This window comes from Botrytis fragariae (genome assembly GCF_013461495.1).
Source record: "Botrytis fragariae strain BVB16 chromosome Unknown tig00000255, whole genome shotgun sequence".
In the NCBI taxonomy this organism is placed as follows: Eukaryota; Fungi; Ascomycota; class Leotiomycetes; order Helotiales; family Sclerotiniaceae; genus Botrytis; species Botrytis fragariae.
Window position 1 is genome coordinate 595694 of NW_023501004.1, and position 14122 is coordinate 609815.

General features: G+C 42.4%; 4 protein-coding genes across 4 annotated transcripts; 1 reads left to right on the plus strand and 3 right to left on the minus strand.

Annotated features, from left to right (window-relative positions):
• Nucleotides 1–133: 133 nt before the first annotated feature.
• Bfra_011960ca (putative translocon protein sec61beta protein) lies at nt 134–955 on the minus strand (the record flags this gene model as incomplete). Its single annotated transcript, XM_037342284.1, has 3 exons — nt 134–168; nt 219–314; nt 742–955. 3 exons carry the CDS (start codon nt 953–955, stop codon nt 134–136), a joined length of 345 nt encoding a protein of 114 aa, XP_037187942.1.
• Nucleotides 956–2089: 1134 nt separating this feature from the next.
• Bfra_011961 (putative serine threonine-protein phosphatase dullard protein) lies at nt 2090–4053 on the minus strand (the record flags this gene model as incomplete). The annotated part of the gene is made up of 4 exons (XM_037342285.1): nt 2090–2401; nt 2455–2604; nt 2665–3845; nt 3951–4053. 4 exons carry the CDS (start codon nt 4051–4053, stop codon nt 2090–2092), a joined length of 1746 nt encoding a protein of 581 aa, XP_037187943.1.
• Nucleotides 4054–8027: 3974 nt separating this feature from the next.
• Bfra_011962 (putative peroxisomal abc transporter protein) lies at nt 8028–10743 on the plus strand (the record flags this gene model as incomplete). Its single annotated transcript, XM_037342286.1, has 4 exons — nt 8028–8660; nt 8794–9852; nt 9905–10598; nt 10631–10743. The coding sequence occupies 4 exons, from the start codon at nt 8028–8030 to the stop codon at nt 10741–10743; spliced, it is 2499 nt and encodes an 832-aa protein (XP_037187944.1).
• Nucleotides 10744–12404: 1661 nt separating this feature from the next.
• On the minus strand, nt 12405–13893 carry Bfra_011963 (putative 60s ribosomal protein l20 protein; the record flags this gene model as incomplete). Its single annotated transcript, XM_037342287.1, has 5 exons — nt 12405–12684; nt 12740–12916; nt 12978–13198; nt 13628–13683; nt 13832–13893. The coding sequence occupies 5 exons, from the start codon at nt 13891–13893 to the stop codon at nt 12526–12528; spliced, it is 675 nt and encodes a 224-aa protein (XP_037187945.1). The 3' UTR covers nt 12405–12525.
• Nucleotides 13894–14122: the final 229 nt, after the last annotated feature.

Sequence of the window (14122 nt, forward strand, 5' to 3'; positions counted from 1 at the left end):
ACAAGAGCACCATAAATGCTCCACTCCACATCACCCAGCGTAAGAATTCCCAAGCACCATTTTGACGCTTCTCCAGCCAAAGCCCCTCGACCGCGCCCTCATATCCTCTGCCCCAACATCGTAAAGACCGAATTTAAGAAGAGAATTTGCGTGTAACCTTTGCGATGACTAAATATAACGTTAGCGTGAGATCATCAATAAGAAAGGATATAGCTTACTGTGAAGGGCAACAACACTGAAGATGAAAACGAGGGAAAGAACCAAGACGACAACAGGGTCGACCTTCAATCCTGGAGATTCATCGGTGTAAAGTCCTATTTGGTATGTCAGTATAACTAGTTCCAGACACAAATGATCGTCATCGTCAACGATTGATAATTCCAAATCGCAGAACTCCTCAAAACCGTGGCCTGGATCAAATAGCTCACGCAGAAGTGCTGGGAGAATGTGAATCGAGACCCAGGAATTGTGCGGTGTTCAGTATCCCTCACATTGAGGTCAATTGGAATCGGAAGAACGAGAAAATGCACTCGAGTAAACCCGAGCATGCGCAATGCATGAACTACAAATTATGCTCCCCCCTCGAAGCATAATCATAACTCCAAGGAACAGATCTCTTCTATTCTCTTTATTCACCACTCCACCTGCGACTCATCCCACGGGTTCTTATTTCCTCTCTAAATCCTCACCCACTCCTCCGCTTTCCAAGATGCTCTAAACAATCAATTAAAAAACACTCACTCAACATAGTACTCGAACTTCCCCCGGCACCTGCTGCTCTTGTACTGCTCGGCCTCGCATTTGCAACCTTGTCCTTTTGATCTGCTGCCGCACGTCTTCTAATCGCTGTCTTTGGGCCTCCAGGAGGAGTTGGGCTAGAAGGTCTGCCCGATACTGCTGCTACCGGGCTGTTGACTGGGGATGCCGATCTTGGGGATGACTGTTTTGGAATCATTTAGTAACTGTGGTAAGAAATTTGGTGTCGCGAAAGGAGGAGTGCCATTGGGCTTGGGAGAGGAAGCAATGCTGTGCGGTGGTCTAGTTGACGCGGAAGAATTGACAGGGAAACTAGTACATACCATTGTGAAGAAAGAAGTGTGATGATCTATGTGGAAAGAATTCGAAAGAAAGTTGTGAAAGCTCGAAGGTTGAATTAAATTTATATGGCCAAAGTAAAAAGTCGCAATGATAAGGTAGAGCTGGTCTTTGATGAGCTGGTTCAAAATGTCAAAGGACAGATTCTAAAAGGAGCCGAATGCTTGGTGCACCAAAAAGACGCTAATGAACCCCAGACCACCAGGCATTTAGCCTCATGCCACTGATAGGACAGACGATTTATCATACATTTTAATTTCATCTCATCTTATTTCACCTAGTCGTTTTTCTCTCCGTCGATTGACTTGAACTGAAATATCATCACTTTTTGGCGTTAAAAACATGGAAATCAACAAGAAATAGCCACCCAAAAATGCATCTTCGTATTATTATTAAGTTTTTATTTACCCAGTAATTATTTACAAGAAAGGTGTAATTGGAGTGTAAGTAAAGTAAAAGGTCGTATGGAATCGTTTCATTTTTGGTATTTGATGAATGCTATCTCCAAAGCATTCACAAACGGTGGATAGAGTGTTTGATACATGAAGAGTCTGCGCCATGCGCAAAGCCCTGAGAAGTTTTAATAAAGTAGAAAAAAAAAAGAGTTGGACAAATGAAAATATCGGATATGCGTCTGCCCAAAGTGCCTCAGATCTTGCTGGGCAGGAAAAGAATGTGACAGGCCGATCTGTTGTTGTACGGTGTGCATCGTATGATGCTCGCTTTTTTGCTGGTCGCTCTTCCATCGAGATGATGTTATTTTTCTCATATCCCAATCGCGGAGATTTCGACCCATCGATGTGATTTGATCTTTCGCTTTCTAGCAATTTTCCTCCATCACTCCCACTCGCATACCTTCCTGCACCAAGGCTGACCCAGCACGCTGGCCCATTATATAGATTAAACAGTACATTCTACAACGAAACCAAAGGTATCAACCGAAACGCCTTCCGCTATGATATCAAGCGAATTGCAAGAAGATTTTGCTCCCTTCTTAGAGCGCAACATCAAGAACTAAACTGACATCTCGGACCTGCGAGCCGGCCAAGTCCTCAAGAACTGGGATTAGATCCAAAAGCTCATTGTCGTGAGCATCTGAGAACCAACTGCTGATAGGAACAGCATGTTGCGGGTGGAAGATGTAAGAGGTGGGAGAATTGTCAATGATAATGGTTTCTCTCAAATCGCGACCGACTTGAGAAAGATCCTTTACATAATTTCCTTGATGATTGTAACAACTTTCACGGAAAAGTCTATGATGAACAACGTGATGAATGTCAAGTTGGTCGAGAAGTGGATCACCATACTATTGATTTGTTAGTAAATATTTATGAGGATCAACATTCTAGTCAATAATACCTTAGAAACAGAAGCTGTGAAGACCACAACCTCGTAGAGCTCCCCGACTCGCTTCATAAATTGATCAACGCCAGGACGCTTGATGACGTATACGTTGTGAAACTGCCCTTCAATCTCTACGGGAATGGTGAAATCTGCTTGGTGTAAGATCTAATGAACATGTTGGTTAGCTTCCGAATACTGTTTCCTACTTCTGCGCTCGTGACCTACCTTAAAACTACTATGAACCAAAGTCTCGTCGAGATCAAGAACCAGACATTTTTTCCCTTTGAATCTTGGTGCAATTGGTGGCAAGAGCCATTGCTGTTTTTGCTCTATAGATTCCGTTTCAGTGACGTCTTCGGTAGTTGGTATTTGAGGAACGGGTGGGGGAGGTGGAAGAGTTTGACCAGCCATTGGTTCATCTTTTGGGAGTGGTAATGGGGCCTCCTCGGTTTCGGTGGTTCCTGGATCCAAGTTTGCGACCTTCTCGTCTCCACCATCTTGCTGTCCCAGATCCGAACTTGGAGATGCAGCTCCGATTGCCGCTTCGGACTGCGCTGGAGCATCAACAGATACTGTTGGGTTTGCGGTCTCAGGTAGCGTGGGCTCTGCTTCTACGACAGTGGGCAAGTCTGGCAAAGGTTGATCGCGAGCGTTGCTGATTGGACGATTCAGCTCTCCATTGGCATCCGAGGAGGAGGGGGTAGCTCTGGCGGTTTCCTGAGAGCTTGTTGTGTCATGCTTCTCCTCTCCACTCTCGACTTGAGGCGCTTGTTGTGGTTGCAGCAGATTCTCTTTCTCTACTTGTGGTACCGCGGGAACACTGGCTTGTTGTCCCATCTTGCTCGAGTCAGGTTGCTTAGCTGTTGTAGGGCGGCTTAAACTAAATTTGGAGACCTTATTGGCAGGAACAGGTGCATCCAAAGAATTGGCGTGGTCCGGAGTACCGCAACAAAGAAGAGAAAGAAAGCTCTTCTTCTTTTTTGGTTGACGAACTGAAGGAGCGTCTGGAACTGCTGGTTGCGAGGAACTTGCAGCGCCCGTAGGATTTCCAGGTGATTTTATCGACATTTTGCTGCTTGCCGCACTCCCATTCCGCCTTCGCCCAAGAAAACTACCCTTCGATTCCTTGGATCGCCCACCTATGCTCTCTCTTCCCTCGCTCGCCGTCGCTCCACTTAAACCTGTAGAAGTTGGCGAATGCTGAATTTTGTTGGAAGACGATCTCGATGGAACTTTAAGTAGGTCTTTGTTCTTCTTGGGAGTTTCAGTTAATGTTTCGCTGGTTCGTCCTTGATCTTTTTCGACGTTGGTAGTCGAATTCAAACCGTTATCGGAATCTCCTGTCAAAGTGTTTTGAGTAGTTGACTGTTGTGTAGATGAGCTGGGTGGTTGGGAAACTGCGGTGACTGTAGGTAATTGTTAGCAACCTATACTGGTATTGCGGTCATCGGCGCATCCGATGTTTGGAAATAAAAATTAAAGTATATAGTGTAGAGAAAGAAGGTACACACAGTTGGAAGTGTCGAGGGTAGGTGGTTTAACTCCTTTCGTTCCTTCCAATGAAGTTGAGCGGCTAGGATCTTGCTCAGTCGGCTGAGCTACCTCATTACTCATCGAGGGCAATTCGATATTGGTTAAGAAAAAAAAACAAGATTATCGAAGGACTAAATCTTTATAAAGATCTATCGAATCGAATCCAAGGACTTTTATCTTCAAAACGCGTCGAATGATTTAAGTTGATGTCCCTAATCGTTATTTAATTAGTCTCTCTAGTCTCCTATCTAAGAACCTTTCGGTACTAGAGATGCGTTCCGTTGCGCGATAAATAAAGAAATGCGATGATCTTTAATTATCTATTTGGAAGTGGAGCGAGGAACCTGGGCGCAGTCGATATTTTCGGAAAGAAGTGAATGGGAGTGAATTGAATTGAATTGAATTGAATTGAATGGGAGTGAATTGAATTGAATTGAATTGAAGATATATTGGAATGAAACTTACAATCAACAAATCTCGACGCTCCTGAAGGAGAGAAATTGAAAGAATGACTTTTGAATGAAGATTGGACGAGATGAGTGTCGATAATAGGATGGGACATTCAGGACCTTTGAATTAGCGAGATTGGATTGCGCTAACAAGCTTCAGCAGAGCTACAATAATAAGATCACTTCTTCTTTCACTTCTCACTTCACTTCTTTTATACCAGTCAGTGCTTGGTAAATAAAATCAAATGTAATGAAAGTAGGTAAGGTGGGTGAGGTCGTATGCAAGAGGTAATCCGTTCTTGGTAGGTAAATGAAGATTGAAGAGATGATGCCGAGATAGGTGGTCGAGTCGAAAATAAGTAAGATATCTTTCCAAGTCAATCAAACTTTAATGTATCTTTCTTTTGTACCTCGGAATGCAACTGGTTTTATAGGATGGTCCTCTTTTCGTTTTATGAGATACAATTTGATCTCATTGGCAAAGATCGTGGCAATTATTTTCGTAATTTGACGGCTGTGATATGGGACCGATGTATGGCGTTGGGGACTATGGCGTACCAATATATGTATGTGTATGTAGGTAGATGGGTGTGAACTAACGGAGTGAACGGTCGATAGGTGGAGAAACTCAAAGTGATTGAATGGAAAGGATGATTTGAATGTTGTAATCTCTGATCCGAGAGGTACTGAAGGAGTGGTGGTGATGATGATGATGATGATGATTAGGTATGATGTCTAATAATACAACGATTGAGAAAAGACGTGGCCGTGGCTGTGATGAAAAAGAAAATGGAGAATTTTATCGGTGTTGTACAAAATCAACCACCAATGTGTGCAAGAACGGTCCGGTAATGAAAGGCTCTTGATAATGATGGGTATGGGGATGATGGATGATGGATTATGGATTATGGATTATGATCCAAAATCTTACGGCTGTAAAATTAAACAGCTTTTGATTCGATAGAACCTTAAAACTTGGAACCTGCAGGAAAAAGATGAAAGGTTCGGGGGAAAGGGAAAGAGTTCCAGGAAGGGGGAAGGGGGGCCATTTCATTTCTTATATACGGTTACTAGGGATCCATCTAAGTATAAGTTGACCGGCGATGGGGGTGATGGGGGTGGTGGTGCTGATGATGGGGGTGGTGGTGATGGTGGTGGTGATGGTGATGGTGATGATACAAAGTAATTGGGTCAAGATGTATCATCGATATGAGGCTATGGAAACGGTACATGTAGCTAGTAAACAAGTATATGCCTATGATAATTATACATTTTAGTGAGGCTTGCCACTGGAGTCGCTTTTGTCCATGAACCCCCAAGGGTTGTGATGCATTAAACAGAAAAAGCACAAGCACGTAGGTAGGCAGGTGGAGGTGCTAGAGGTGCTAGAGGTGCTAGAGATGCATCTAAAAAGTCTCCATGTATTTTGACTTGATATCTGGGTCCTAGCAGTCCTAGCAAGAGGAGTAATAAGAGGAGAAAGTAATAAGAGAAAGTAGTCTCGTATCGTTGGTTCCTCGTACAATCATCATGATAATTCTTTCTCTTCTCCTCTTTCTTATATCGTATTACACCATACATACAATGAATGCATTGCAGTGTGTGCTTCGACAACCCAGCGGGACACGATTACCACATCTCTCTCACATCCGTTCTGGACCCTCCAATTCAAACATTTATCATGGATTGATTGCCTAGTGGGTAACTGGGCAGGTAATAAAGTATGGATATGGATCTTTCTCTCAAGGGGCAAAATGAGATTAGGCGCCCAATAATTTACCGCCCGCAATCTAACCTATCAAACACGGGAACTCCCTTTTCTATTTGGAAAGATTATCCACCTCCTCCGTACATCTTAGATTCGGAGTCTGTCTGAAGTATCAGTCCACCACATTAATTGGTCGGATGATTTAATTCAATGCCATCCATGTTACCCTCGATACGTTGAGGGTCATCATACATACCCGTGGAGTGTGGACAAGACAATTTTCCATCACCCTACGATGATATCAACCAAGTGCTTCCACGATACAGATTACTCGATTGATCCCGAGGTCCTTCATCAATCTCCCTCAAAGGAAGAGACACTTCATTCGATAGAGAATTCGATGAACATCCTGTTCCTTTCCGTGCCTATCTATTACATGCTCAATCACTTCCGATATGGGTACAGACAATCAGTCAATCAGACAATCAATCAGTCAATCAATCAGTCATGTTATCAATACTTACAGATGCCGTACCTCGAACATGAGTAGGTACCTACCGTACCTACCTACGGTAGCTCCCCTTGTATGATGCTAATCCGGTTATCTCTCTGCACCTAGCCTGTGGTAACTTGTCAGCTTACAGGAAACTGCTTACCCTCCAAGGTGTAGGTAGTTGGTAAATTCGGACATGTATCCTAGTTTGAAGTCTGAATAGAGATGTACCAAGACATGCTCGGAGCAACCATACGTGAAAAGTATATAAATATATGTGTATTGCATGGCCGACTATTGCTTCACACCGTACACAGAATGTTCAAACGGGAGAGATACGGTACTCAAGCTCATCCGGATGATCTGTTGAGAAAGATCCTCGAACTACTATTTCCTCTCCACTTCAGCGGTTATGCTTTGACCTATCAACGGGGCCTAGAATTTATGAAGCTATCACCAAACCAGGATCAAGCTTTTGGTGCCCAGGGGACAAGGTGATATCTAGTCAACCATCCTATACCGTTTGTTCAACTTTAACTTTCCAACTGCCATGTCTCTCGGTCTACACACACATTACAAAATCACAGCATTCAAAATGATAGTCGTTTCCAGGGTCTAATTCAATCACCAGATGTGGATGTCCGATGAAAGCCCGAACGAAACGGCTTAAGAAGTCGAGAAGTTGAGATGGCTCGGACGGGTTTTCAATAAGTTCATCAGTCTAGCTTCTTCCCGTTCGCTGTATAACAAATTGGCATGTCAGTAAATTAGAAGACCGAGCCCGAGTAGACTTTATCTATTGTGCCGGAGAGATTGAAACAGCGACAAATGACAACAGCAACAAATGACTTTGCCAGACACACACTTGAAGGCATTGAGTCTTGTACTTATTATGAAGGTACGTTACTGTTGAGGTACAGTACTGTGGCCATCTTGGTATTCTGACTTCAGTCAATTTATACTCGCACTGTACGAAGCACTTCCTTCTTATTTCTTTTTCCTTTCAAAAGATTGCGGGGAAGCGAAGGAAGCTATGAATTGCGGGTTTGTCCCTGCAGGTTCCAGCAGCCTCGGTTTTACATTTCCACTTCATCTCACATGTCAATAAACATTATGATCATCAACTCTTCTGAGCTGAGTAGAGTATCTATCGAACAAAGTACAATACAATACTAGTATCAGTACTATCAAAACATACAACATACCAAACTTACTACAGTCTTTGAATTCATGTGAGATAAACCTGAGCTTCGCTGAATGTCCAGCGACTTGATCCGTCATCGAAATTCCTTGGAATGCAACACCGTCAGCCAAATACTTTACTCTCGAGCGAGGAAATGAAGTCCAGGTAGCTCGCGCAGATTCAATATCGCAGAGTCCCGATCTTCTTCAAAGATTTAGAAACATGGCTTCGCAATCTACTTTACGATATTCCGATCCCATCGGCGCGCTTTATCAAAGATATGCGAATCTCATTCGTAGTCGAATACAGGGAGCCTCAAAGACAACAAAACTTGTCGCAACCTTACTCCTCACTCTTTCTATAATATGCGGAGGGACTTTTGGTCATCGGTCATGGCAGAAACGAGCTGCAGAAAAGGAGCAGGGAAAGCGATTACACAGGCGGAATTCTGGACTTAAGAATAAGGATGGATCGCGGGTGGTATTCGTACCATATAAAGACACCACCTCAAAAGTCACCATATACCCTACAAAGCCTTTGACTTTCGATGCTCATAGAAGACTTTTCCTGAATCCACCTCGAGCTGCAGGACTTACGGATGGTCAACAAACTCCGCAGATTCCACCTCCCCAAACAAAGCCGGGATTGAATCTAGCATTTTTACATCAATTTCTCAGTCTCTTGAGTATAATGATCCCAAGATGGTCAAGTAAAGAGACTGGCTTACTTCTAAGCCATGGTATCTTTCTGTTGCTTCGAACATACTTGTCATTGGTTGTGGCACGATTAGATGGTGTAATTGTTAGAGATTTGGTTGCAGGTAACGGGAAAGCTTTCAGTTGGGGTATCATAAAGGTAAGAGTGCTAGAACATTTTTTTTAAGTATGGGAGTTGTATCCTATTTTCTTTTCACTTGATGTTTCTATCGATTCATTTTCTCATTACTCTTTAACAAACTACAAATTTCAAACGACTGACTATATAAAAGTGGTGTGGCATTGGAGGTTTGGCTTCATACACAAATGCTATGATCAAATTCCTTCAATCCAAAGTTTCAATTGCTTTCCGCACTCGATTAACAAGATACATTCACGATTTATATCTCAATGATAACCTCAACTACTATAAACTTTCAAATCTTGATGGTGGCGTTGGGCAAGGTGCAGACCAATTCATAACACAAGACTTGACTCTTTTCTGTGAATCAGCAGCAAGTCTATATTCATCGTTGGGCAAACCTTTCGTTGATTTGTGTGTTTTCAACTATCAATTATACCGATCTCTTGGACCATTGGCTTTGACTGGGTTAATGACAAATTACTTTTTGACGGCTTCAATCCTTCGACGACTTTCACCACCATTTGGAAAACTGAAAGCTGTTGAAGGACGTAAAGAAGGAGATTTCCGAGGTCTCCATGCACGTCTTATTGCAAATGCAGAAGAAGTAGCGTTTTATGGAGGTGCCAATATGGAAAAGAACTTTCTAGATAAAGAGTTTAAAAGTCTCAAAAGGTGGATGGAAGGGATATATACCCTCAAAATTCGCTACAACATACTTGAAGATTTTGTTCTCAAATATAGTTGGAGTGCATATGGTTATTTGCTCAGTTCATTGCCGGTATTCCTCCCTGCATGGGGTGGTCTTGGTGGAGTTGCGGAACTGGCGGATGTCTCTGTAGTAGGCGGTCGAGAAAGAGGTCGAATGAAGGAGTTCATCACCAATAAGCGACTTATGTTATCATTAGCTGATGCTGGTGGGCGTATGATGTATTCGATCAAAGATCTCTCGGAATTGGCTGGGTATACGAGTCGAGTCTATACGCTGATTTCAACCCTTCACCGAGTTCATGCAAATGCATACTTTCCTCCTCGAGCCATTCAATCAGAACTTTTTTCTCTTTCAGATGTACAGGGCACGACTCAAAAAGGTTTCGACGGGGTTAGGTTGGAAAATGTACCCGTAGTCGCTCCATCGGTCTATCCACATGGCGGAGAAGAACTAATAGATTCCCTCTCCATGGTTGTTCACTCCGGCGAACATCTCCTCGTAAGCATTCCATCCCCTTTTCTTCCTCAACACCTCAAAGCTAACCCCTCAGATCTCCGGCTCAAACGGCGTTGGTAAAAGTGCCATCTCCCGTATCGTCGCTGGTCTCTGGCCCGTCTATCGAGGTCTCGTTTCTCGTGCCCGCACAACCGGAACCGATGGCATTATGTTCTTACCCCAACGTCCTTATCTCAGCGTCGGTACTCTACGCGATCAAGTCATCTATCCAGATGGCGAAGTCGAAATGCGTTCCAAAGGTCGTCGTGATATTGAATTAAAACGTATTCTCGAAGAAGCGCGCTTGGGATATCTGCCTGATAGAGAAGGCGGCTGGGATACGAAGAAGGAATGGAAAGATGTACTTAGCGGAGGAGAAAAGCAACGCATGGCTATCGCGAGATTGTTGTATCATGAACCTAGATATGCGTTCATAGATGAAGGTACCTCTGCTGTTTCAAGTGATGTAGAAGGACTTCTGTACGAAACGTGCAAGGAGAAGGGAATCACGTTGATCACGATCAGTACGCGAGCGAGTCTCAAGAGATACCATACATATAATTTGAAGTTGGGATTGGGCGATGGGGGAGAGTGGGAGTATGAGAGGATTGGGACGGAGAGGGAGAAGATGGGGACGGAGAAAGAGTTGCAGGAGTTGAGGGAGAGGATGCAGATGGAAGCGGTTTGGGAGGAGAGGAAGAGGGGGATTGAGAGAGAATTGGAGGAAGTGTGGGTGGAGGGGGAGAGAGGTTGGAGGGGAATTTGTATGATGAGGAGAAAGAGGGGAGCGAGAAGGGTGAGGTGAAAGATGGAGATGGAGATGCAAATTCAAAGGTGGAGGGGGAGAGAGAGATGGAAGTCAAAGATGATGGGGTAGCTCCAGTTGAGACGTAAAGAAATGTGCGAAGATGAGAGAAGAATGATAAATGAACAAGGAAGACTAGTCAACAACCATTTTGTATTCTAAGAACATATATGTATAAATATAAGATCCGGAAATAAACAACGAATGTCCTCGAGTATAAACACATCTCTCGAGTCTTGAGTCTTCAGTCTTGAATAACATCCATTTAAAATACTACATTATATGTAGAGATTGTTTGATATAAATGACCTCTCCATCCACTTCTAGATTTTGAACTTTAAATCTTGAAGACTTGAAGATCTGAAGTGGAGACTTGAACTTCAATCTCGATTTCGATTTTGATTTCTCATCTATTTATTTATTTATCTTTTTATCATCTATAATAATGGTTATTTGGGTGGTTGGTTGGGTGGTTGGTTAGTTGGTTACCTATATCCTATCTTCTCTCCTTGTCCTTTTCTCATTCTTTCCTCATTCTTTCCTCATCCTCTCCTCTCTTTATCTTATTCTCATCCTCATCCTCATCCTCTCGCCTCATTCCTCCCCCCCTCTCCTTCATCTTATCCTCACCCCAACCCTCTCGATCTCCCCCTAAAACCCCCCTGATAAATAAGATTCTACTTCGTGGATAGACAGATAGATAGATTGTTGTATTCTAGATAAGGTATATATATATATATCCATATTGGGATGGAAATAGAAATAGAAACAGTAATAGTAATAGTAATAGTTAGAAATAAAGATAAGAAATCGAAATAAAAATAAAAATAGAAACTCAAAAAAGAGAAGTAAAAGAGATATAAAGAGAAAGAGAGAGAAGGATAGAGAGAGAGAGAGAGAGAGAGAGAGATAGAGAAAGAGAGAGAGATAGAGATAGAGATTGAAGATAAATAGAAATAGGATAGAAGTAGATAGATACTTATTTACTTTCAATACCTATATAAAAAATACAGAAGGAGAAGAAGAAAGAGAATAAATATATGATATTATTTTGTTATTGGAATATCAAACTATCAATTTTAATTTCAATCTCAATCTCAATATCCCTTCTCCCTCTCCCCCTCCTTTCTTTTCCTTCCTTTTCCTTATCTTATTTAATCTATCTATCTATTCATCTATCCATCCATCCATCCATCCATCTTGTCTATCTTGCCTTGCAACATGACGCAATATGACGCAATGTAATACACTGTAATACACTGTATATCTCTCGAATAGTGAGTAGGTAGGTAGGTAAACACAACAAACCCAAAACTCCAAAAGATTGAACATGGAAAATAAGATGAGAGTCAAGAGACAATCCAGACTCCGCTTCTTCTCGCGATCTATGGAATTCTGGGGTATCCGTGAGTAAGGGGTTATATTATGAATAAATCATGTTTGGGAGGGAGGGATTCGGGATAAAATTGTAGGTGAGTCTTGATGTTGGTACAAACGCTCGATGTTTTGGGTTTAGACTTGAATTTTCAGTCGAGCACATGGGAACTACTTCTGGGTTTCATGACTAGAAAGAGTTTGCAGTATCTGCGGGGTTTGAAATGCAAGATTGTGATAGGGTTGATCATTATCAATTGCACTGGTGTTGACGAAATCTTATGTTTAAAAGAACCTGAGAATGGCATAAATATAAAAATAGACTTCATGAAAGCTCATCAACCATTGATTAAATTTGCACAGAAAACATTTGTCATGTCAATATTGTTGTTTTGCTATTGATCCCATTCATTGAGCTTAAGCTAGCACACCTTTCCGAGATGCATGTAAAAACACCAATATTTGAAACCCCAACCCAGACTTATGCCACGAAACACTTAGTAGAAAGTTGATGGTCTCTTTGAGGCGAAGAGGTTGGCGGTCATGGATTTGGAGATGCGGTGAGGAAGAGGGAATTTGAGGTCCTTTTCGAGGAGTTGCTTAATGTATGGGCGCTTGACGTCTTCGGTCTTCTCGATCTCAACAACCTTGAGGATCTATTTGCGGAATCAGTAAATTGGTTTTCCTCATTCAAGAACAAATTGAACTTACGTGGATCGACCTGAAACGGGAACGATGTCTGGCAGCCATATCTTGGTACAAAGCCTCAACAGCATCGGTTCTTGACATCTCACGGTACTCCTTGTACATGTTGTGAGTTCCGGAGCGGGAATCATATCTGATCCAGATACCGAAGTTCTTAACCTTCATTGGGCGCTTCTCAGAGATCTGTAAAAGTGGAAAATTAGAATCTTGAAGCATTCGAATACGTCATTGTGTAATCGCATACCTCGTTCAAGCTGACGATTTCTCCATTTGCCTTCTTGACCTTTCTTAACTTCATCAAGAAGTACCAGAAACGAGACTTTGCAACAACGGTGTTTGGTGCAAAGATTCTCATGCGGTACAACTTTGGGGCTGGGTTGGCCTCGGAAGGCAAGTGACGGCCAATGACCTGGTATTCTCTAAGGCGACCTAAAGGAAAGCATGTTAGCTTCCAGAACTTCCACTCTTAATCTCGAATCCATGCGGTATCAAAAAACAGATCCAATCCATGACTGGCACCATGACGATGTGGTTGATGATTGTTAATTTGGCGATATATCGACTCCAATGGAATCCGTTCGAAAATAGAAGGGTTTCATTCATCGAGAGATGGCTCTGATATGAAAATTCAAGAAGCTGGTAGTCGGTGCCTGGGTTTTTGGATTCTATTGGTCCCATTCGTAAATTTCCCGCTTCCAAACCACAACCAATGACTTCATCCAACTCGATTTTGATCGCTCCAAATGCTCAAATCGAATGTATTTTTCCCTTGTGCCAATCATTGCATTGTCGTGAAGTCCGCAGAGGAGAATTGTCGAATGGTGCGCAATCGTCGTGTCGATAATTTTTGTGAAGTCCATTCCATCGGATTAAAGAAGAAAATCTGTATCTTACCCATCTTTATGGGGTTAGCTGACGTCGTTGATTTCTTTGCGATAGAGGTAAACGTACTGTGAAATTGTGTGGCCGTGGTTGTTGTCGTGATTGTCGCTGCAAATTTTGAAATTGATGGCTTCGCTCCTCCCAAATTGAAATTCTCGGTTGAAAATTGAAGCTAAGGGTTTCAATTTTTAGCAGCCCTAGAGATTTTGACCTTACCTTTTGTGGCTTGGTGGAAAGCCCATCACGGGAAAGGTGGGTCCACGGAGTGTCAGTAGCATATTATCAATGGTGATTATTAATTTCATGAGAATCGAACTAAAGAAAGAAGGAATGTACCTAATGAATGAGATATGAAATTCATTGAAAGATAATTCCCATGAAAATACTCCAACCTCTCAGTAAAACGGTAGTTGTGATATCATAACAGTCTATTCCTTGCTCTACGTTTTTTCTACATAGATTCATGATACCCTCGCCAGCGTTCAAGATTTTTAGTTCCTCTTCTCT